General features: G+C 44.9%; 1 protein-coding gene across 4 annotated transcripts in view; it reads left to right on the plus strand.

Annotated features, from left to right (window-relative positions):
* triob (trio Rho guanine nucleotide exchange factor b) overlaps positions 1-22,500 on the plus strand; it is an 87,243-nt gene that overhangs the window by 18,340 nt on the left and 46,403 nt on the right. For 3 of the 4 annotated variants that reach the window (XM_068596372.1, XM_068596374.1, XM_068596373.1), the window contains exons 3-9: positions 11,013-11,087; positions 12,216-12,330; positions 14,571-14,763; positions 15,793-15,897; positions 16,084-16,569; positions 18,074-18,196; positions 21,164-21,355. In XM_068596372.1, the coding sequence (XP_068452473.1) occupies positions 11,013-11,087; positions 12,216-12,330; positions 14,571-14,763; positions 15,793-15,897; positions 16,084-16,569; positions 18,074-18,196; positions 21,164-21,355 (1,289 nt within the window). Of the gene's footprint in view, positions 1-1,303; positions 1,377-11,012; positions 11,088-12,215; positions 12,331-14,570; positions 14,764-15,792; positions 15,898-16,083; positions 16,570-18,073; positions 18,197-21,163; positions 21,356-22,500 lie in introns of those variants that run through there. The other variant, XM_068596375.1, reaches the window with a different exon arrangement.

Raw genomic sequence — 22,500 nt, forward strand, 5'->3', positions numbered from 1 at the left:
TTATACACAGATATGTCGTGCCATTGCAAAACAAAAACCAAAAAAAGCATCTCCATCTGCAAAGACCTGACCTACAATACACTCACTTGTGTGTGTGTGTGTGTGTGTGTGTGTGTGTGTGTGTGTGTGTGTCCCTGTCACAGCTGACTCCCTCCACCCCCCTGATCCATGCCTCTTTCCTCAAGTTATTGGTTCCAGCGGCGTCATGCAGACACGTGACAGCGGCTCGTTTTGCACACACGGACCCAGCTTCCACCTCCCAGAGACCGGACGTGAGCGTAGCGCCAACGTAGCGCCGTTAGCTTTCGTTGTTGCCGCTTTCGTTCGTGTCTGGGTTGCTATCTGGGACACACAACATGGCGAGTCTGGCGTGGCCAGGAAGCGGGTCGGCGGCTCCTGAAAGGTGCCGTGGAGGGAAGGAAAGTGGATGTTAATGTTGTTTTGGACGTTCACAAGCGGTGCTGTTAGGCTTGAGTTCGGCCTGAGTGCTGCTGCATAATGAATGGAGGTTTCAGATGCTGGATCAGGACTTTTTGGGGCCTTGCCTTCGAGCTGCGTGTCGTGTAAACACACTTTTAAAAGCTTATCAGAGCTTTTCTGTGAGAGACAACAAAGAAGCTTCATTTTCCTCTCGTAGTAAACAGAGAATGAGCTCTTTGTGTCAAGTTTAAGTTCATGAAAGTGGAGTATTTTAATCTCATTTAGCCATAAACTCACAAAAGGGCTAAACACTAAGATAATGTGGCTTTAATGAAGTTATGCACGGATGAAGTTTGACGTCAAGTCAGCGTAAAGCTTCAAAAAGCTTAATACATGATTATAAATTAATACGCTTGTTAGTAGTGTGTGCCTGCTTTAACACGTGTATTATTAGATATTAGTTCAGTATTTTTTATACAGATCGAGATCTAGATAGATGTATAGATAGATTTACAGATGGATAGACCATTTTATCCACAGCCAGCAGTAACACTGTGTGGTTGTTTTAACTTGTTTCCCAGCAGCTACACAGGCGCACAAGGGACAAACTGTTAAATGCAAAGCAGCACTTGTTCCTAAATCTTGTTTTGGGGCGGGGTCGGGGACAAAGAGAAGCCCGTTGCTGAAGGCAGAAAGGAGCCGGCGGCGCCTTTTGGCTCTTGGTGGCTCAGTGGGCGGCGGCTCATGTCGGGCACGCCGTTGTTCAGAGGGCTCTTCGCCCCGGACTGTTCTTCAGCGGTGCGGTGAGGAGCGCTGGACGCGCTGGTGGGGAAACTGCTCGGAGGCCCGAGACGGATAGCGAGGGTTCGATGCTGGTTCTGGTTCTCCCATGGCGGTGCTGGATAACCACAGCTGGCAGTACGCCCAGGCCGGAGAAACCCTGATCAGACTCTCAGGTAGAGTATCCTCCATCGTGGATGTTGTTTCTGTGTATGGAGGTAGGTTTGTGTCTTTATCACGGCAGAAAATTTCTTGTTTGTTAGTAAATTATCTGCAAAGCTCAAAGCTTTGCACTCCAAAAAAATAGAAAACACTCAAAAAAAACTGCGCTTTCCAAAAAAAAAAGCCAAGTGGAGTCCACCAATAGAAACTCCTCAAACTGCCTCATTCAGCAGCGCAAGCCCCGCCCACGACGAGAGAGAGAGCGTTTTTTGTTTTTTTTTAGAGTAAATTTTTTTTTTTTTTTTTTTTTTTTTTTTTTAAAGAGCGTTTTTTTATTTTTTTTTTTTTTTTTTAAGAGCGTTTTTTTTTTTTCGAGCGATTTTTTTTTTTTTTTGTTTTGAGACCGTTTTTATTTTTGAGAGCGTTTTTTTTTTTTTTAGAGCGTTTTTTTTTTTTAGAGTGTTTTTTTTTTAGGTTGTTTTTTTTAGCTTTTTTTTTTTATTTTTTTTTTTTTATATAGAGCTTTTTCTTTTTTGACGTCAAAAAAAAAAACTCAAAAAAAACGCTCTCAAAAAAAAAAAAGCCCTAAAAAAAAAAAAAAAATTTAAAAAAAAAAAAAACACTCTAAAAAACGTCCTGGACGTCCCAGGATGACGTCCCTGGAAGTTCGATAATGACGAGAGAAACGCTTCCAGTGGAAGAGACGTCGCTTTCTGACGCAGACGCACTCGGCTCGTGTCAGAAGCGACTGTTTGTGTAGCTTTGCCTCAGAAGCCGAGTTGCAGCGCGTCGACACGAACCTCTAATTAAAGCAGAGCGTTAAGTACTGGCGAGCGCCACGGAGGGTTGCCAGGAGCGAGGCCGAGGGGGACGCTAAGTATGTCAGGAGTCAACAGGGAGGCACAGACAGACATCACATGAGACCAGGAACAAGGAAAAGAGAGGGAGAGAGGGAGAGAGAAAGAGAGGGAGAGGGAGAGAAGGAGAGAGAGAGGAGATTTGTAAAAGATGGACGAGGTGAGGCCGTTATTCTGGCTCACTGAGGTGTGAACGCGAGAAACAGCTGCAGCTCGATAACAAGAACGCAGAACACTTTCATTCTGTCGAGGTTTGTTACAACCTGAACAAATGAAACACACACACACACACACACACACACACACACAAATACAGATGCCTTGTGTGTCTCCATCTGCACTGTTGTTACTGCAACTGCAAATATGATTGGCTATATTAGAGGGAATGCTCATATTATTCCCATTTTCTTGTGATTTTCGCAGTATTTTATAGCAATAAAAAATGTTTTATTCGCTATGAGCTCTATGATGTTTACGTTCACCTCGGCTGCAGGACAACATTTAGCATAAAATGGTATTTTGACACTCATTTTGCATTTCTAAAATATTGCTCCTTCTTTTTTAGTGTAGATATGATTTACAGAGCTTTCTGTTCTCTGCACTGTATGACGTATGAATGAAGGTGAAGATGTGTTACTTTCAGTCATCACTAAGATTTTGTTCTGTTATGCTCAATAATTCAATATTTAGTGACATCATGGAGTGGTGAAGAGTTACAATTAGATTATTTGTGTGGAAATATTGGCAGAAATGAGCTGAATCATTGAATATAAACCCCTCATAAATTACATTATGAGTTATTATTAATTGCCCTTATGGTCTTAAAAAGCATCCTGAGTGACGCTGGTGTAGCAGTAGTTCATATTTTGCTGTTTATGTTCCACAAATTGCAGGAATAAACATATAAAAACAGTAAGTTAGTGGCGGGGCGGCGTTGTTTTCTCTGAAGGCGCCGTCGCGCATCGAGCGCCAGATCTCCTCCGTGAGATCCGATTGTGTTTCCTCCTCTTTGCCGATTGTTATGACTTATTCATACTTCTTCTTTTCCTTGCCGCCGCTTCGCTCGGGGGTCATATCCAGGTCGAGAGGGCGGCGGCAGGAGCAGAGTGTTATTTTTTACTGTAAGCCACACTGTAACAACAATATGAGAAACCCCATGAAAGTTGAGCTCACCGCAGACCCCCGGGCCTCCTGCCAGCTCCCGCTGAAGGTCACAGCGCCGGGAAGTGGAGGAGAGAGGTATCTGTGTGTGTGTGTGTGTGTGTGTGTGTGTGTGTGTGTGTGTGTGTGACAGATAGGAAAGTAAACACATGGAAAGGATGCACGGTGCAAGAGAGAGCGACCGAGAGCTGGAGCAGGGAGGCAGAACAAGAGATGGAAGTTGTTTATCGTGTCACCCGGTTGCACCGAGGCAGCAACCCGGTTGCTGTTGCTCTCGTCGTGGGTTGTCCGGGGATGTGACAAGGCGTCCTGCTGGTGACGGAGCATCATGTGGACAGCAGGACGTACCTTCACCCCAAGGTGCGATGCAAATATGTAGTAAACACCTCCTCCACATGGAAGATGCAGGATGAGGGTCGATGCGTTTTGCAGAATAAAATGTGTTATCGTTGCCGAGCTCCAGGCTGAATTGTTCGGTTTGAGTCCCTCGGGGAGGAGGAGGGGGGGGGGGCAGCCGAATAATTCCAATCTTAGATCAACAATAAACTGTGAAAGTCAGCAGCTCCAGACTGCTCAGTATTCCATGTTTGACTCAAAGAGATGATATCGGCTCCGTTTCAAACTCCCAGGTGACCCCTGAAAACCCAGAAAAGCAGACGTGTTGTGTGTGTGTGTGTGTGTGTGTGTGTGTGTGTGTGTGTGTGTGTGTGTGTGTCGCTGCACGCAGACGCCGAGCTGACGACCCGCCGGCCCGTCCATGTGGGCTGGAGCCGTCCTGGAAGACAACACGACGTTACTTTCCTCAGCGCGTGATGTTAACGTTGAGCTGGAGTGAATCCCCTGGAGGATCTCGAGTGGCATGCGTCCTACTTTCTGGTTCTGTTACGGCAAATAAAGCTGATGAAGTGACGCACCCCGTGTTCTTAGAGCCAACGGGTTTCAGTCTGATACTCAGTGAAACACAAGTCTTTTTGAGCATTTCAGCCGCGGTGACATGTCCCTCAGTGGCGTTGTGAGGAGCTTTGGGCGTCGTCCTGAGGGTTCACAGCCCAAACATCAGCAGAATGAAGCCAGAAACATCCACCAGACAGCAACATGTCCACAGTTCTGCTAGAAAAAAGGTTGTTTGTAGATTTCTTAGTTGGGTCTAGTACTGAGATTGTTAGATAGAGTTGCCAACCGCAGGATCACAGAAGCACAGCGGCAGCCATCTTGGATTCAGCCTCAAGGAATGAGCGTATTTGTTGTGACCAACGAGGTCACAACAAATACACACACTCAGACTCACACATTGCGTAGGCATGCACACACTCGCTAACTGGAGCACAGTAATGACTAAAGCGATCCACTTTCACACATCCTCTGTTTCTGCGCTGTTCCCAAAAGCCCCTCCCTACACACACACACACACACACACACACACACACACATTCGAAGCCAGTCCAAGTCCAAACTGAGCCAAACCAGCCCGAGCAGCGGGACCAATACCATACCTCCCAGTTGTCTCTTTTCCCTCCGACTCGTAGTGAGGTTCACATACCGGGCTCTGACCCAGAACTGAAGTATGAAGGAGCCATCTGAAATCCATCACGTTCATATGCGCCGTAAATCTTCTCATACGGCGGACAAAGGGCCTACATTTATACAGCTGTGATTAATAACAAGCATCCGTTTGTTGAATCCGTGCAGTGACAGATTGGGTGAGTGATCAAGAGCTGGGTGCACATCATGGCTATAAAACACATTTCATATATTCATACGGGGACGACTGCTCTGAATCTTCTGTGGATCCCGAGCCACAGCGCTGTAGTCTTTCTGCAGTATAATGTCTCAGTTCTGTGTCTGCTCTGCTTTACTACACATACAGCCTGGCTTGTAATTGCTCTGGGTTTGAGGTTACGAGGTTATGAGCCAGAGGATTGGCATCGTGCGGCGTGCCAGGCTGTGCAGTCTAGCCTGTGGTCTGAAGGATTGGAAGCAAAGGGATTGGCCCAATGCACCGAGGCCGTCTGCTCAGACGACAGCAACGTGCAGTTGTGTTAACTTTAGGGTCGTGGATTAGGGTTAGGATACTTACATTGGTTGTGTTTATCCCTTGCGCATGTTATTTCGGTTGGAGTTTTGTAAACTTTCCCCCATTCTGATCCATTATATCTCATCAAGGCCCTGTAGAAGCGAGTCTGTACACCAGTGTGGGTTCTTAAGGATGCCGGATGTTTTCACCCCGCGGTCTGAAGAGTTGGTTAAAGGCAAAGTCACAATCTGTTCTGTACTAAGTGTGTTGAAATCAGCATGTGAGCGGTTTCAGCCTGGACCTAATGGAGCAAAAAGGAAACGGATTGGCACACTTTCTGTCTCCGCGTTGTCCAGTTGAACTGCCGCCGACACGCAGCGATGTGAGTTTAAGGATGGCTCTTGCTCGCTGTCTGTTTTCTTTCTGAATTCTCACTGAGCAACAGGAGTGAAACTACACTCACCGCTCGAGCTGCATGTGAAATATGTTCTCAGTGACATTGGAGAAAGAAAGTCCTCTGTAGAGTCGGGCTGGGTTTTGGTACTTGATACCTTTTTAAGCTGTCGTCTGAAATAACCCCATTTCAACGAGTATCAAACGTCATCACTGAGCAGACAGTTTGCATCAGTACAAAATTGGACAGACTGTAACTTTAATTTGCATCTAAACTATAAATTATGAATGATGCTAATGTCGGCAGTTTTGTGGGTCCATATGCCTCTGGTCCCTAAGTTTTCCCAGTTTCCCTTATCAAGACAAAACATGACATGTATGCCCTCGTCTTGCAGCATTCCACTGTTTTGGACACTGTTGTTGTATAGTTATTGCATGGAAAAGATCTACAATAAGAGGGGCAATCGTTCTACAAGTAGTGGCAACGCAAATTACCAATTTAACAAATAGTTCCACTCTTTCTCTTTTAGATGCATCGCTCACAAGCAAGGGTGTTCGTCCTTCTCCGGGGTTGTCGCATGTCACTGGTTGTGTTTTCCTGCACAGGAAGCGGCCGTGGGGAGGAGAGTGAACCCTTTAGGGACCTCAGACTTGCGGGTCTGCTCTTTGCAGATGATGTGATTCTATTGGCTTCAGTAGATTTTGTGACCTTCAGCACGCAACGGGGCGGTTTGCAGCCGAGATGAGAGTTACTACCCCTGAGTCTGCTAGGTCGCTGCCCCAAAGCGAGCCAGTGCAAGTATCTTGGGGTAAAGTGTAGCTGTACATCCGTCCACCAGCATTGCTGCAGGGTTTGTACCGGGCAATATAGCAGTCCATCTATCTTCAGACCCCAATGGGCTTTGGGTGCTGACTGAAAGGATGAGATTGTGGGTGCAAGCAGCCAAAATAGAGTAGAGACACTGCTCATTTGTGCCAAAAAAGTGCCATCTGAGGTGGTTCAGACATCTGATCCACCTGGACGCCCCCTGGAAAAGGTTTGCTGGGCATGTCCAATGCTAAGCCATGGAGGTAGAACCAGACCACTCTGGGGAGATTATATATGTCTTCTGGTTGGGGAACACCTGTGGGTCTCCCAGGAAGAGCAGGAAAACGTCTCTGGGGAGCGAGACATCTGGAATACCTCGCTATGCCCCCCTCCCACCTGGCTGAGCGGAAGATTAACGGGTTCATGGAGCTCACAAACAAGAGCACCGTCGTCCAATACATCATGCATTATGTGTTGCGTCGAGCCAACCCGAGCGTGAACAGACTCCACCTGACACACTACGATTGTCCCTCTGATTAATGCATTCATAAGATGTCTACATTACTAAATATGCAGAGCGAGAGAGCGTCAGTGCTCATGCGTGTGAGCACGCGTGTCACAATGACAGAACGTCATCCAGCACTCCGGCGTTGGTGTCTAAATGATCCACGACCTGTCGAGTGTGCAGTGATCAGCTTGTAATTCCTGTCACTACGTAGACACGCGAGGTCGGATGTTTCAGTGAGCAATGGGAAACAAATATGTATTATTGCAAAAAAGCACACTGTAAAAAAACCGGCGATGCGTTTTGCCTCGTCCGGCAGTCTGCCAGCGAAATGGATTGCTCTCATTACGAGTGCGTTATGAACAAGCAGTCTGTGATTGAAAAGCTTTATTTCATGCTCGGCAGACTCGCAAATGAGGGGTTTGCGCCTAGTGAAGAGAGGAGATTGTCGCGTGCGCCCGTGTGTGTGTTTGTGTGTGTCTGTGTGGCGTGAGAGGCGATGATGGGATGTTGTGAATCACAGACTACAGGCTAATAATGCTATATCTCTGGAGGATAGCGTGAGCTCTATTGCTGCATATGAACACCATGAAAATTAGGAAAGGCTCTTGTAGGTTGTTGTTGTTGTTGTTGTTCTTTCGGCAGTGTTGACATGATGTGCCATCATGCCACGGGGAACAACTTACTCTTCACCGACTCCTCTCCTTTATGTGAAATGAACCAACCTAATCTACAAAGTTGAGTTTCCCAGCGTTAAGATGTGCAACTTGTCTGCCGGCAACAGACACTAGCGTTTAAAAGATGGGGTCACTTAGAAATGTCCTTATTTTTCAAAGAAAAGCAGTTTTTATCAATGAAGATAACATTGAATTAATCATAAATACATTATATTATGAAAGCCCATTTCCACTACACAAAAAATAAAAAATAAATAAAATTAGGACCAAAAAAAAGAGAAAAAAAATTACGACCCCCCCCCCTCCCAAAAAAATAGGGCAATAAAAAAAAAACTTCGACTTTTTTTTTTTTTTTTGCCTTTTTTTTGTTGACTTAAAAAAAGGCAAAGAAAAACAAAAAAAAATATTGGAAAACCAAAGTGATGAAATAACGTATTGCTTTGATGTTTTTTTTTATTTTCATCACGGGAAAAAATATATATATATTTTTTATTGTCATTTTTTTTGTCCTAATATATATATATATATATATATATATATATATATATATTTTTTGCGCCCAATTTTATTATTATTTTTGTGTGGCAAAAATGGGCTTCCATACTATATACATTGTTAACGTGCTAAAAGACTATTCTAGGTTCAAACGTCTGTTTTTTAATTAAATATCTACATCGCACCGATGTAGATATTTAATAGAGGCCCATTTCCAACAACTAACTGCTAATGATGCATTGTGTTTGCTAATTGTGCACAAAAAAACCTTGAAAACCCTTGAAAACCCTCTCTCTGTTCATTCACAGCTACACTTAGCGGCTACACGGTGCTACCTAGCCTGCTACACGGTGCTACCTAGCCTGCTACACGGTGCTACCTAGCCTGCTACACAGTGCTACCTAGCCTGCTACACGGTGCTACCTAGCCTGCTACACAGTGCTACCTAGCCTGCTACACAGTGCTACCTAGCCTGCTACATGGTGCTACCTAGCCTGCTACATGGTGCTACCTAGCCTGCTACACAGTGCTACCTAGCCTGCTACACAGTGCTACCTAGCCTGCTACACAGTGCTACCCAGCCCGTGTTGCCGCTGCTGCTGTGTGACTGTCCTCTGGGTCTGCTGCCGGTAACACAACCGAGGTGGTGTCGAGCTGCAGTTTGGGCAGCGCTGCAGCGTTTTAATAGAGGGCAGTGTTGGGCCGGTGCCAGCGGCGTATCTTACATAAACCACCACGGTGAGGAATGTGTCCGGGCACACGCTTCACCGGGGGAACACACGTGTGCATGTGCCAACACACAAAGTGCAGGGGGAGTATTGTTTCTTTACACACACACACACACACACACACACACACACACACACACACACACACACACACACACACACACACACACACACACACACACAGAGTGAAAACACTCTTCAAAAGCCGATGTCTCTGTTTTTAACATCATCTCCAGTGTTGCTGGGCTCGGGCCTCTCCCCTTGTTCTCTGTGTGTGAGAGGCTGGAGGGTTTGGATGAGAAACAGGTGCGGCAGGTTGTAAAGAAACAGAAACAGAGGAGATCATAAAACCCTTCAGTCTCCTCCCTCCCTCTCTCTTCCCTCTCTCTCCTCACTTCTCTCTCCATCCGTGCAAAGAGAACAAGGCCATTATTGCCGCTTCAGTCCCATCTGCTCTCAGCTGGTGAGACATTATCCTTGAGCCCGGTGGAGTCCGGTGGAGTCCGGTGGAGTCCGGCCACTTCCCCCCTGTGAGTGTGTGTGCAGTCATCCTGACCGCTTCCTCCTCCCACCCTCACGCCGTGGATGAAATTGATATTACAGAAGCCATTTAAAAAACCTGTAGGAGTTGTGTCGTCGTCTCTGCAGTCTCCTCCGGCTCGCTGCAGTTTAGTCCGTCACAATATTCTTCTCTTCGCTGTCAGACTTGAATCATTAGCTGCCTGAGCGTCAGTGTTTCTGACCTTTCACTTTGTGCCCTGATCTGTCTGTCTGTCTGTCTGTCTGTCTATCTATCTATCTATCTATCTATCTATCTATCTATCTATCTATCTATCTATCTATCTATCTATCTATCTATCTATCTATCTATCTATCTATCTCCCCATCTATCCATGTATCTATCTGTAAATGTATCTATCTATCTCTAAATGTATCCATCTATCTCTAAATGTATGTATCTATAAATGTATCTATCTGTAAATGTATCCATATATCTATAAATGGATGTATCTATAAATGTATCTATCTATTAAAACATAACCTATCGATCTATCTATACATCTGGGTATGGATATGTACGGGTTTCTGTTCGTGATCATGTCTTTAATGTAGTCAAAATAATAATAATTTAGAATCATGACATTCGGTGTGTGTGTGTGTGTGTGTGTGTGTGTGTGTGTGTGTGTGTGTGTGTGTGTGTGTGTCTGAGAGTGTGAGGAAGCTCTCGGTCTAGCCGCTATCTAATCAGCTCGTTTCCATTTGTAGTCGTGTGATTAATAAACGTTTATATCATAACTGTCAGAGCAGCAGGGTGTTCGTGTGCAGTTCTTCCTCTCCGCTCTCTCGTCTTCCTCTTTGACGCCTTTTGTTTACCAAAAGCACAAACACGTCTCTTATATTTTCATGTTTTATTCCCCCGACGGCGTTCTTTATGATGATGATTTGCCGTCAGCGCGCCGCTTCAAATACATATTTCCTTATGCTGCCCGTGTGCTTATGTAATGAAGTGTGTGTGCGTATGTGTGTGTATGTGTGAATGGGTGTAAATGTGAGGGAGATGACTCACAGCCAGAATGAGCCATATCTGATGACATCACCAGCTTACTGCATCTGCAGACGCACACACACGCACACACACACACACACACACACACACACACACACCTCCTCACTCGCATGCATTCATATTCTGTGGATCAAAGCTGTCCATATCGTGGTGGATGTGGCTTTTCTTTCGAGTAAAAGCCGCATTATGGCTTCCAGCTATGGATGATTGTGCGTTTACAGTGTTTTGGTTCCATTTGCTGCATTTAAATGATCCAGAATAGTATTTTTTGTGTGTTTTTTATGGCAAGACCAATGGTTAAAACAAGCAATTGAGTGGCGCTTTTCATGAAATACAGCTGATGTTATTGTCCACGGTGTATGTCGTCCATGCTTACAGTATAACATCTTCACCTTTTTAAGCTATTTATCCTCCTCGCTCACGTCTCCGTCCTTCTGTGTTCCAGGGTTTCATCGCAATGAGGACATGAAGGCCATCGATGTGCTTCCTATCCTCAAGGAGAAGGTCGCCTTCCTCTCAGGTCAGATATGTCTGCTCGTCTTGGTTGTCGCGTTAGCGCGTTAGTGTGTTAGTACATGAACGCGTGAAGTGAAGTCACCGGATCATTTAAACACAAGCAGAGAGTTCACTGTCAAAGAATACGCTCCCTGTTGAGTCAGCCAATCAAACAACTGCGTTCTGTTTCAGCATAAACAAGTTAAATCTTCATGTATTCCTCTGAAAGATGATCCTGCACTGGACTCATGACTTCAAATGTTTTGTTGAATTCCAAAACTAACGTAAAAGAGCAACAAAGGCACAAAAAAACTATCATTAAGTTAACTTACCCCTCGCTAGCATACAGACACAGAGCCGCTAGCATACAGACACAGAGCCGCTAGCATACAGACACAGAGCCGTTAGCATACAGACACAGAGCCGTTAGCATACAGACACAGAGCCGCTAGCATACAGACACAGAGCCGCTAGCATACAGACACAGAGCCGCTAGCATACAGACACAGAGCCGTTAGCATACAGACACAGAGCCGTTAGCATAGACACACAGAGCCGTTAGCATAGACACCCAAAGCCGTTAGCATAGACACACATCCGTTAGCATAGACACACAAAGCCGTTAGCATACACACACAGAGCCGTTGGCATACAGACATTTACGCTAATTACCTTAAAACATACACAGTTATTACAATCATAACATTTATTCAAACTTGAACTAACCTTGTGCCTCTTCATGGGAGTGCGAATACAATGTATTTCTCTAAAAATTGCCGTTATTTACCGTAGCGTTTCGACATTAAACCGCAACTTCCTTTGCGAGCCGCCTTCAAAATAAAAGCATATCATCTTAAAACAAGAAACCAGATATATGTAGCTGAAGGCTGGCTAAAAAAAACATGCAACAAAAACAACAAAATTGATTGACGAACAGTTTCTAAAGCCAGAACACGCTGGTAAGCGTCCACTTACGCTGTTCACTTCAGTCATACTGTTAATAACAAAACCACACGAATGTTACAAGACGTCCTTTCTGTTAGTGACACAGAAACAAAGAGTTCAACTTGTTTTTATTGACTTTATTGCTGCAGTACACTAGCGCCGTCCACACGGCTACTAAACGCTTTCATCGCTTCACTTCCTCCAAAAGGTGGCAGAGACAGACGCGGCGGGCCCGTTCTCACCTTTCCAGCACGAAGCAACCACGACAGAATACGACCCGAAGACCTGCGCCGGCTCATCGCCTACCTGGCTACCATCCCCAGGTGGGAACACACACACACACACACACACACACACACACACACACACACACACACACACACACACACACACAGGCGCGCTCGTTTGCACATGCACTAACTTTTGAGACCCTTTTCTTGAATCCGGGGTTAATTTGAAACAGAGTCCTCCTCTTGGCCTTTTTTTGCAGACACACACACACACACACACACACACACACACACACACACACACACATCTCGTGGCTGTCTTTGTGTCAGACTTGCCACCTTGCTTTCATTTAGGAAAAGGCTGAAGCATAACCTGAGGCGACAAAGAGCTCGGGTGTTTGTTTTTTTTGATTCTCTGAATATTCAACCCCCTTTCCTCCTTTTCCTTCCTCTTAACTTCCTTTTTTTTCTTACTAACTCTCACTGTGCCGTGGATAATGTCTCGTTAGAGCGAGACAGGTCCGATTAAAACAACTTGGGTTGCAGCTTGTCTCTTCATTGTGCTCCATCGCAGCGCTCTGAAAGGCCTTTTCCTCCACGTTCACCTCTCGGCTGCAGGCTGTTGTGTTTGGAGTCAGCAGTGATTATCTCAGAGGGAGCTCTGCTCTGCTTCTACTGATCCTCCTGCTTCTCAGTGTCCAGCGCTTTCAGTCTCTTTCACACAGTTTGGTAGATTTGTCGTTGAAGACTGTGGAACAACGTTGTCTCCAGACCTCTTGTTCCCTGTTTGAGTCGTCGTATGAACCCCAAATTAATTCCAATACTTGTGTTTATTGTGTGTATTTGTTCAGCAAAGTCTTAGGAAAAAAATGTATATCTGCAAAAAAATCACTTTTAAAAGATATGTTGATGGTAACTATGAACATCCAGCATGATATGAACCAGATTCCCCCCAAAAAAGCCTCCTGGAGCGTCAATAAGACACCTTTATGGAAAGATTAGGACCTAAAGAATCAGAATCTGCAACAAAAATCACAATAAAACAAAGTCTTGTCCTGTTAGGAAGGAGTTTCAGTTGAGAAACTGTGTCGTTCAGTTCAAAAATGGAAAAATTACATATTTTATACGTCTAAATGGGGCATGCTGGGACTTAAAATTTAAGCGGAATGATTTTTGCATGTTTTTCAAATGTTTAAAGGCTGCAGGGCTTTCTAGGCAAAAAATAAAAAATCTATGTCTGAGTATATTTTTCAGCAGTATTCATGATGCAAATGTCTGAGTACTGTAGATAGTTTGCACTTCTGTATCAATGTCCAAGAACAAACTATTCATCAGATATGACCCCTGCAAAGAAGTCTTGTATTTCAATTTGTGCATAAAAACAACAACAAAAAAGAAAAATCCCATCAATTCAATCTGTGTTGCTTCCTCTTATTCATACTAATAGAATGCATTAAAACCATATCTTAAAAGCATGATGTGGCGTTTCGGAGCACAGTTTGTGCATTCAGACTTCCTCTGAGAGGCTCACGTCTTTAGAAATGACGTTAAGAGCAAAGTTAAGGGGCCTTAACTTTCCTCTTAGCGCCTCTTCACAGGAGGAAGGGGGGAACACACGTCTGTTCTCATTTATCAGTCTGAGGCGCAGAAGGAACGAGTGTCACGACTCTGGAGGAGGTCAGCTTCTCTTTCTCTAAATATTTCTTGCGTCTTCCCCTCCTTCTCTTACATCTGCTTCTCTCTCTTTCCCTCCTTCTCCCTCTCTCTCTCTCCGTCTTTCTCTCCCCGTTCGGCCGCCTATCTGTTTGCAGACGTGAGGTCAGAGAGAGTTAGAGCGGCGGGTTTGTTTCTGTCTCTCAGCTTCGACACGTTCAGATTAAAGCCGTTAACGCAGAGAAACGACCTTTTATGGACTTCTGCAGCGGCGAGACGCCCGGCGAGCTGCAGGGGAAACTTCAACGCTTGAATGTTTTAACTTTTTTCTTTTTCGCTCCTTCCCCCCTAGATGCTCTGCAGATTTTGCCTTTTTAAAAATATTTTTGCCACTTTTTTTGCATTTACATTTCCATGTCTCGTGGCTTTTAAATCGTCTTTTCTGGCATGTCGTGAGTCGAGAGGTCGGCATTGTTTCTGCTCATTCGTCTCAAATCAAACACATCTGGTTCATCCTCTCCCTCTGAGCGACCCCTAATGGTTTTTAAGCCTCTTAAAACTCACAAAAACATTGCACATCTTCACACACACACACACACACACACACACACACACACACACACACGTGAATGTGCTTCTCATCCTGGGATCTGACCTGTTTTTCCGTCTCCCTCCTGCAGCGAGGAGGTGGCCCGGCATGGCTTCACAGTCATCGTGGACATGCGTGGTTCGAAGTGGGACAGCATCAAGCCGCTGCTGAAGATCCTCCAGGAGTCTTTCCCGTCGTGCATCCACGTCGCCCTCATCATCAAGCCCGACAACTTCTGGCAGAAGCAGAGGACCAACTTCGGCAGCTCCAAGTTTGAATTTGAGGTTGGTGACGCTCTAAATACTTCTGCACTTCTGAGCGGCTTTGTGAAGCTCAAAGCCTTCGACGTGAAGGCTCTGCTGTCGTGGATGTCAGAGCCTCTGGTGTTTGTGAAGGTGTGTGATTATACTACACACAGTAGAGCTCATGACTATTGTTCTAAGTGTTGTGAAAGATGAGCATTGTGAGTTTAGACGTCGCTCTTAATTTATCCGCCCGGCGACAGCGGCTCTGTTCTGTCCTCTGTGGGCCGGTGCCGGTATATTTAGTCCTGACCCACTTAGTATGGAACAGGATATATAGGACAAGGCAAAGCATCACATCCCAACAACAGCAGGGCGTTGGGTTCGGACGCGTCGCTTGTTGTTGTTGTTTGGTTTGATCAAGCATAGACGATGATGATGATGATGATGGTGGTAACTTCTAGACGGGGGAGGAGGGATCAAGATCGTCCTCCTCGAGTTTTCACAACTGCCTCTCGTTATCCGGCCGCACCAGATGATGTTTTTCCTGCGCGGCCCCCTGCTGGCGGCGTGTGGCGGTGCACCCCTCCAACAACAACAACTCCTCCTGGCGCTCGTGTGTCTTCAGTCTGCTCGCAGCTTTAAAAAGAAGAAGAAGCCGCAGCGTTACGACGACATCTACACTGAACCCCAATCTGATTTATTTTGCAGTGTTTGCTTTCACTTCCCTGAAGGTTTACACTCGTGTATTTCCATCTTATTAACGATAACATGAAAGCAAAGCTTAAAATGTCTGGAATGCTGTTTTTTTTGTTTTTTTGGTCACACCACCTATCCAAACAGGAGACATGTGGAGACGCTGACGCCGCACATTCTTTCGCTAAAACCTCGGTTTAACAGTTGGAAACATGTTGACAAGCTGGCGTTGGGTTGATTTGGAGTGTTAACGAAGACGATGACTCTCTCTTTGTCTCCTCATCCTCCTTTTCCTTTTGCCTGTACTTAACCATCTGTAATTGTTTTTTGTCACATCTGACTTCATTTGTCCCACTTCCACCCGCCCACTTCCAGACAGTGATGGTCTCCTTAGACGGTTTATCCAAGATTGTGGACTCGTCCCAGCTGACGGCTGACTTTGAGGGCAGCTTAGAGTACAACCACGATGAATGGATTGAGGTTTGGATACTTTCTCTTTCTGCTCTGTTCTTCTGCTCTCTGAAAGTCACAAAAAATTAAGAAAACAGCTCTTTATCACGGCAGAACTTTACCTCCAAGACTTGTCTCTTACTCAGGCTCAATCAGTTCAAAGTTAGTCTTCCCATATTGTAGAAAACGTCCGTTCCTCTTTGTCTTTCCTTGCAGGTGCGTTTGTCTTTCGAGACCTTCGCCAGCGACTCTGCGCGGGCGCTGTCGCGCCTCGAGGAGCTCCAGGAAACCTTGTCCCAACGCGACCTCCCGCGGGACCTGGAGGGCGCCCGCCGGCTCATGGAAGAGCACGCCTCGCTGAAGAAGAGGGCCACGAAGGCGTCGGTGGAGGAGCTGGACGCGCAGGGGCGCAGGCTGCTGCAGAGGCTGCAGGCGCAGACCGCCGCCGGGGGCGGGAGCGGCGGCGAGAGCGGGTACGGTAACCGAGGCGGCGGAGGCGGCGGAGCAGCGAGCGGAGAGTCCAACGACCATCACCACGGCTTCCAGGTGCACGCCGACGCGCACAACCTCGTGGCCAAAGTGACGGGTCTGCTGGACAAGTTGCACGGGACGCGGCAGAACCTGCAGCAGCTGTGGCACATGAGGAAGCTGAAGCTGGACCAGTGCTTCCAGCTGCGTCTGTTCGAGCAGGACGCAGAGAAGGTCAGAGCGCCGCTTGCTTCCTGTTTTCCCATCGGCTCCTCGTGCAAATGAAGACACGATGCGCTCAACGTGAGAGTAGATATCTGCTGCAGCCGTCATGTGAGTCATATAGAAAGAGAGACGAGGACTGCACACCGCTTCGTCTTTTTAATGCGACCACACGGACGCTCCTCATTACTGGAGGTTGCAACCAGACCTCACTGCCTCCTCATGTCCTTGCTACTTGGTGCGTGTGTGTTTTTATATGTGCAAATGCACAAATCCTTTCTGGAGCATTTCAGTCTGCACAGAAGCTCATCGGATACAAACTCACGTCACCGTGAGGCTTTGTGTGAATCTAACAAAGCAACACGTGTCCTTATAAACTCATATTTCTACCTGTAGAGTCACAAAACGTCCGTTGCGTCTTCTTTTTTTTCGCTTGTAGACTTGAAGGATGTTTCTGCTTCCGGGTCGTAGAGCACCAGCAGAAGCTCCCGGAGATTTAAAGCCGCAGTACGCAAGAATCCAACAATGTTTTTTACATATAACAAGTAACCTTTCTATTTTTGAACCGAACGAGACGTTTTTTTTTTTACTAAAACACCTTCCCAATAAGTCAAAGCTTTGTTTTGCAGGGATTTCTGTTGTGGATTCTGATTCTTTAGGTCCAAACCTTTCCAGAAATATGTGTTATCAGTATGTGGGATGTTGGTGGGATCTGAACTATCGAGCTGGAAAAATGTAGGGACCTTCTCAAGGACGGATTTTTGCTGATGATCACGCTGGATGTTATAAAATATGTTGTAAATTTATTTATTTTTTAATTCTGAAAAAAAAAAGATATAAAATAACAGAAGTATTAGAACTCATTTGGGGTTCATACGACCACTTGAAGACGGGGAACAAGAGGTTCAGACCCAAAACAGTGGCCAGTGGTGACAGAAGGTCAAAGGTCAATACCCTCATAATTGTATTTCTTCTCTTCGGACGTGTGGATTTATTTTATTTGACAGATCATTTTGGTATTGAGTTTATTTGTATGAACTCCTGTAGTCCTATTTTATACCTCGTAGGCAAGCAGTATCTGAGCAGAGAGGAAGTGAAGGCGTCGGCGTGTCAGAGAGCGCGAGGTCGGCGTGTCGGCTGCTGAGTAACGTCACCGCTTTGAGCCGAGCGGAGCTGGAGGCCGAGGCCTCGCTCTGCGTCGGAGCTGTAATTAAACACACCTTTTCTTCTCCTCACACTGAGAGGAACACACCGCCACGTGAATGAAGTGCACACACACACTCACACGCTCGGAGAGAGTGTGTTCTTTTGTTCCTACTTATTACAGAGAAGCTCAGAGGTGACTTCCTTCTCTCCGGCAGTGCAGTGATGAAAGCTTTCGGTTAATTACAAACACCAAACAACGGGCGGTCTCTCATTCTGCAGCCGCTCTGAGTAAATGAAAAAGAGCCTTTTCATTTGCAGAGCGTCCCGTGAGACTCCATCTGCGTCTTCTCTCCCTCTTGTTGGCGTGTAGATGTTCGACTGGATCATGCACAACAAAGGGCTTTTCCTCACCAGCTACACGGAGATCGGAGGGAACCACCAGCACGCCGTGGAGCTGCAGACCCAACACAACCACTTCGCCATGAACTGCATGGTGAGAACACACAAGCACAGACACACACACACACAGAGGCGACGCAGTCTCTCTCGTGTTATTCAGCTGTTTGGCTCGACTCCGCTCCCTCTGCCGTGTCCGTGTTCTCGTACATTGACCCACATCCTGTCCCTGTCCCACCCGGAGATGTGCACAGGTCATCAATACCTGACCCCGACCTGGTTGGTCTTCAGCATATAATGCGCTGCTCTAATTCCCTTTTTTATATTGCCGCGTTTTATTTGATCACAATTCAGTGTAATCCCCGTCTGCAATAGCTTCTCGTTCAGCCCCGTCTCCTCTATTGCAACCGAAATGACCCCAAAAAACGCGTCCGAGAGACATTGTGTATGTATTTGTGGTTGTGACTTGAGGCTCTTGAACGCAGCAAACTGAAACAGACACGGAGAGAACGGCAGCGGGAAAAAGATGGAACAGCATTATAAACACACATATTTGTTATCACAATGCACTGGAAACACACACACACACACACACACACACACACACACACACACACACACACACACACAGTCGGGTACTCTCAGTGACCACCGCGCCCTCCACCCATTATTCCACAGGAAGCAGCGTTTCCCCTTCCTGTTGCCTGTGAGTCTGAATGGAAATACAAAGTGTGTGTGTGTGTGTGTGTGTGTGTGTGTGTGTGTGTGTCTCTGTAGACATACTTTTTGTTTCTGTGTGAGTTTCCTGTTTATGTATATGTATGTATGTGTGTGTATATATGTATATATATATATATACTAAAATATATTTTAGTATGTATATATGTGTGTGTGTGTGTGTATATATATATATATATATATATATATATATATATATATATATATATATACATATATACTAAAATATATTTTAGTATACTAACATAATGTATTATTATATATATATATGTATAAAATAATGTATTTTATATATATATATATATATATATATATATATAAAATACATTATTTTAGTTTCCATAAGAAAACTTCACAAATGCTCAAAAGCCAATCAGAAGACAGAATTCTTCCTCCTCTCTCCTGATTGTTTTTTTTCTTATCAAAGATCAGACAAATATCAGTGCGAAGCATCACTCTGATATTTATTTTTTTACTTAAAAACATGAATTGTTAAAAATGTAACAGACAGACAGACAGACAGACAGTATGTATGAGAGAGAGAGAGAGAGAGAGAGAGAGAGAGAGAGAGAGAGAGAGAGAGAGAGAGAGAGAGAGAGAGAGAGAGAGAGAGAGAGAGAGAGAGAGAGAGAGAGAGAGAGAGAGAGAGAGAGGAAAAAAAGAGGAGACTGGAACGGAGGGATCTTGTTTCAGTCTGAGTCTCTATCCCTCTTTAGATGAAATGATCTCTGGGTCAAAGGTGTTGCCCCCCCTCTCCCTCCTCTCTCTCTCTCTCTCTCTCTCTCTCTCTCTCTCTCTCTCTCTCTCTCTCTCTCTCTCTCTCTTTCTCTCTTTCTCTCTGGTTCACTTGTTCATATCCTCTCATCAGGTTTGTGTTAGAAAGACCCTCTCTCTCTCTCTCTCTCTCTCTCTCTCTCCCCCCCTCCCTCCCTCTCCCTCTCTCCTGCATCGGTGTTGGATTAAAGCTTCGCCTGCGGGCTGCAGGAGTCCAGCTCCTGTTGTCTAATCTGACTCATAATGTCCTGCAGATGGCTGCAGGCCTCAGGCCTTATTGGTTGTGACTCGGACGGATGTGTGTGTGTGTGTGTGTGTGTGTGTGTGTGTGTGTGTGTGTGTGTGTGTGTGTGTGTGTGTGTGTGTGTGTGTGTGTGTGTGTGTGTGTGTGTGTGTGTGTGTGTGTGTGTGTGTGTGTGTGTGTTCTCTTCGAGGTTCTGCAACAACTCCTAAAAGTAAAAGAGCAGCTCTTCAAAACCATCTGAAACATCTCAGAGCCACGTCGGGTCCAACACCACGACGCACCAATGACCCTCACATTTCTGATGAGGACTCATAATGTGTGTGTTGCCGGTGTTGGGTTCGCGTCCCCCTCCTCGCTGTGACTGAAACAAACAAAGTCAGAGCCGTCATCGGGCTCCAGGAGCAGTAATTGAATAGAATAATAACGGGCTGTTAACACAGTTGTTAATTAGCGTTTGCTGATCCGTGCCTATCGACACCAAACAGCTTGGAGCTCATGTATTAAAACAGACTGAACGATAAGAGGCAAATGAGTTCCTTTTCATTATTCACACGGGGGATGCCTCCCGCGCGGATGACTTTTTAATGCCCACGAGTGTGTGTGTGTGAGTGTATGTGTGTGTGGGGGGGGGTTATTTTACGTAAACTCTGTCGACTCTACGGCAGCTCCGTCAGTTTATTATCAAGATGGACGCCCTGTTAGTCGGCCGGAGTTGTTGTTTTTTCTTTCTCTGTCTCACATATCCACTTAAAAACACGTCATACAGCAAAGAGGGAGGCTTATGCAAATGTTAAGTCCCAGCATGCATCTTTGATCAAATTTTCCAGCATTAAAAAAAAGGATTTTTTTCATTTTTTAATCGAACGACACAGTTTTTTTTGCCTTTAAATCCTTCAAAACACCGCTAGGCTTCATTTTATTGTGATTTCCTGTGCAGATTCTCATCATTTAGGTCGTAATCTTTCCTTAAAGGCGTCTTATTAGCATGCGGGACGTTGGTCAGGGCCTGAACCGATGGAGTTTGAACAAGTCGGCGACCGCTCGAAAATACATTTTTGGGGAAATCTTGCTTGGATCATGCTGAATATTCATATTTATGATTAAAAAAAATATGTTATAAAAGTGATATATTTGTTTATTAGAGCTCATTTGGGGATCGTACAACTACTGGAACACAGTGAACTTTGAGTGGTGCGCCTCATTATATCCAGTATGTCATTGAAGTAAAAGACATTCATTTTAGCATTTTAATCCTCACTTTCCTTCCTTCCTTCCTTCCTTCCTTCCTTCCTCTTGCCTCGGACACAGAACGTGTACGTGAACATCAACCGCATCATGTCCGTGGGGAACCGGCTGCTGGAGTCGGGCCACTACGCCTCGCAGCAGATCCAGCAGATCTCTGGTCAGCTGGAGCAGGAGTGGAAAGCCTTCGCTGCAGCGCTGGACGAGCGCAGCACGCTGCTGGAGATGTCGGCCAGCTTCCACCAGAAAGCAGACCAGGTACGGAGATATATATATATATATATATATATATATATATATATATATATATATATATATATATATATATATATATATATATATATACACGGCTCTGACCAGGTCAACACTATTGTTGAAAATAAGTAAGTAAATAATCTCCAAATCTTTGCTCTCAATTCCAAAATTTCCTCTCAAAAAAAAAATTTGCTTCCAAAAAAAAAAAAGCCCTTTTTTTTCAGAGCACATTTTAGTTTTGAGAGCGGTTTTTTTTTTTTTTTTTTTTTTTTTTTGAGAGCAATTTTTTTTGGAAATGTTTTTGAGATATTTTTTATTTCTTTTTTTTTTTCTTATTTCATTTTTTTGAGTAAATTTTAGTTTTGGATATTTTTTATTTCATTTTTTTATTTTATTTCATTTTTTTTTTTTAGTAAATTTTAGTTTTGAGAGCGTTTTTCTTTTCAGTGTTTTTTTTTAATTATTTTTTAGACACAATTTTTTTAATTGAGAGCAAAGATTTGGAGATAATTACAAACAAGAAATTTGCTTAAAAAAAAAAAAGACACAAATCTACCTCCATAGCAGGACTCAGATCTCTTAAGAGTCGAGATGTTCTGAATAGTTTCGTGTCCAAAACCGTTTGATACTTTTACTTTTTGAGGACGGAAACCCCATCTGAAGTAGGAAACGCATGTTTTGTCTCTACGAGAACACAGTGTGTGAGCCGCGTGGTGTCTCTCTCCATCAGGAGTGAGGTCACATGATCGATGCCGCTCTGCAGCGTTCTGCTGACGCTCGCAGTAGCAGAGCATCACTTAGCCGTCGGCTCTTATTAATTGCTGAGTGGCCTCTTTGCGGCGCAGTCTTTGACGTTCGACATTTCCTTGTAAGTTATTGATATTTAGTTTTCAACGCGGAGGGGGACGGAGCGGCGATACATCAGTTATTGTATGTTTTGATTACCGTAACTTGTAATTAATTTATCTAACAGTTATCGATTAAGCCGTTGGACAGTTTAAAGAGCTTTTATGCAAGCATGTTCAGTGAGCTCACGCTCATACTCAGACAGTGTTGCTCTCCCAGTGGAGTTGAAACATACTACATACTGTATTTTTCATCATATATGAGTATGAATACTATGTTATTATGTCTTTTTAAACAAATCT

The sequence above is a fragment of the Clinocottus analis genome, unplaced genomic scaffold (genome assembly GCF_023055335.1).
Source record: "Clinocottus analis isolate CAN_PGR_092001 unplaced genomic scaffold, fCliAna1.0.p SCAF_36, whole genome shotgun sequence".
Lineage (NCBI taxonomy): Eukaryota > Metazoa > Chordata > Actinopteri > Perciformes > Cottidae > Clinocottus > Clinocottus analis.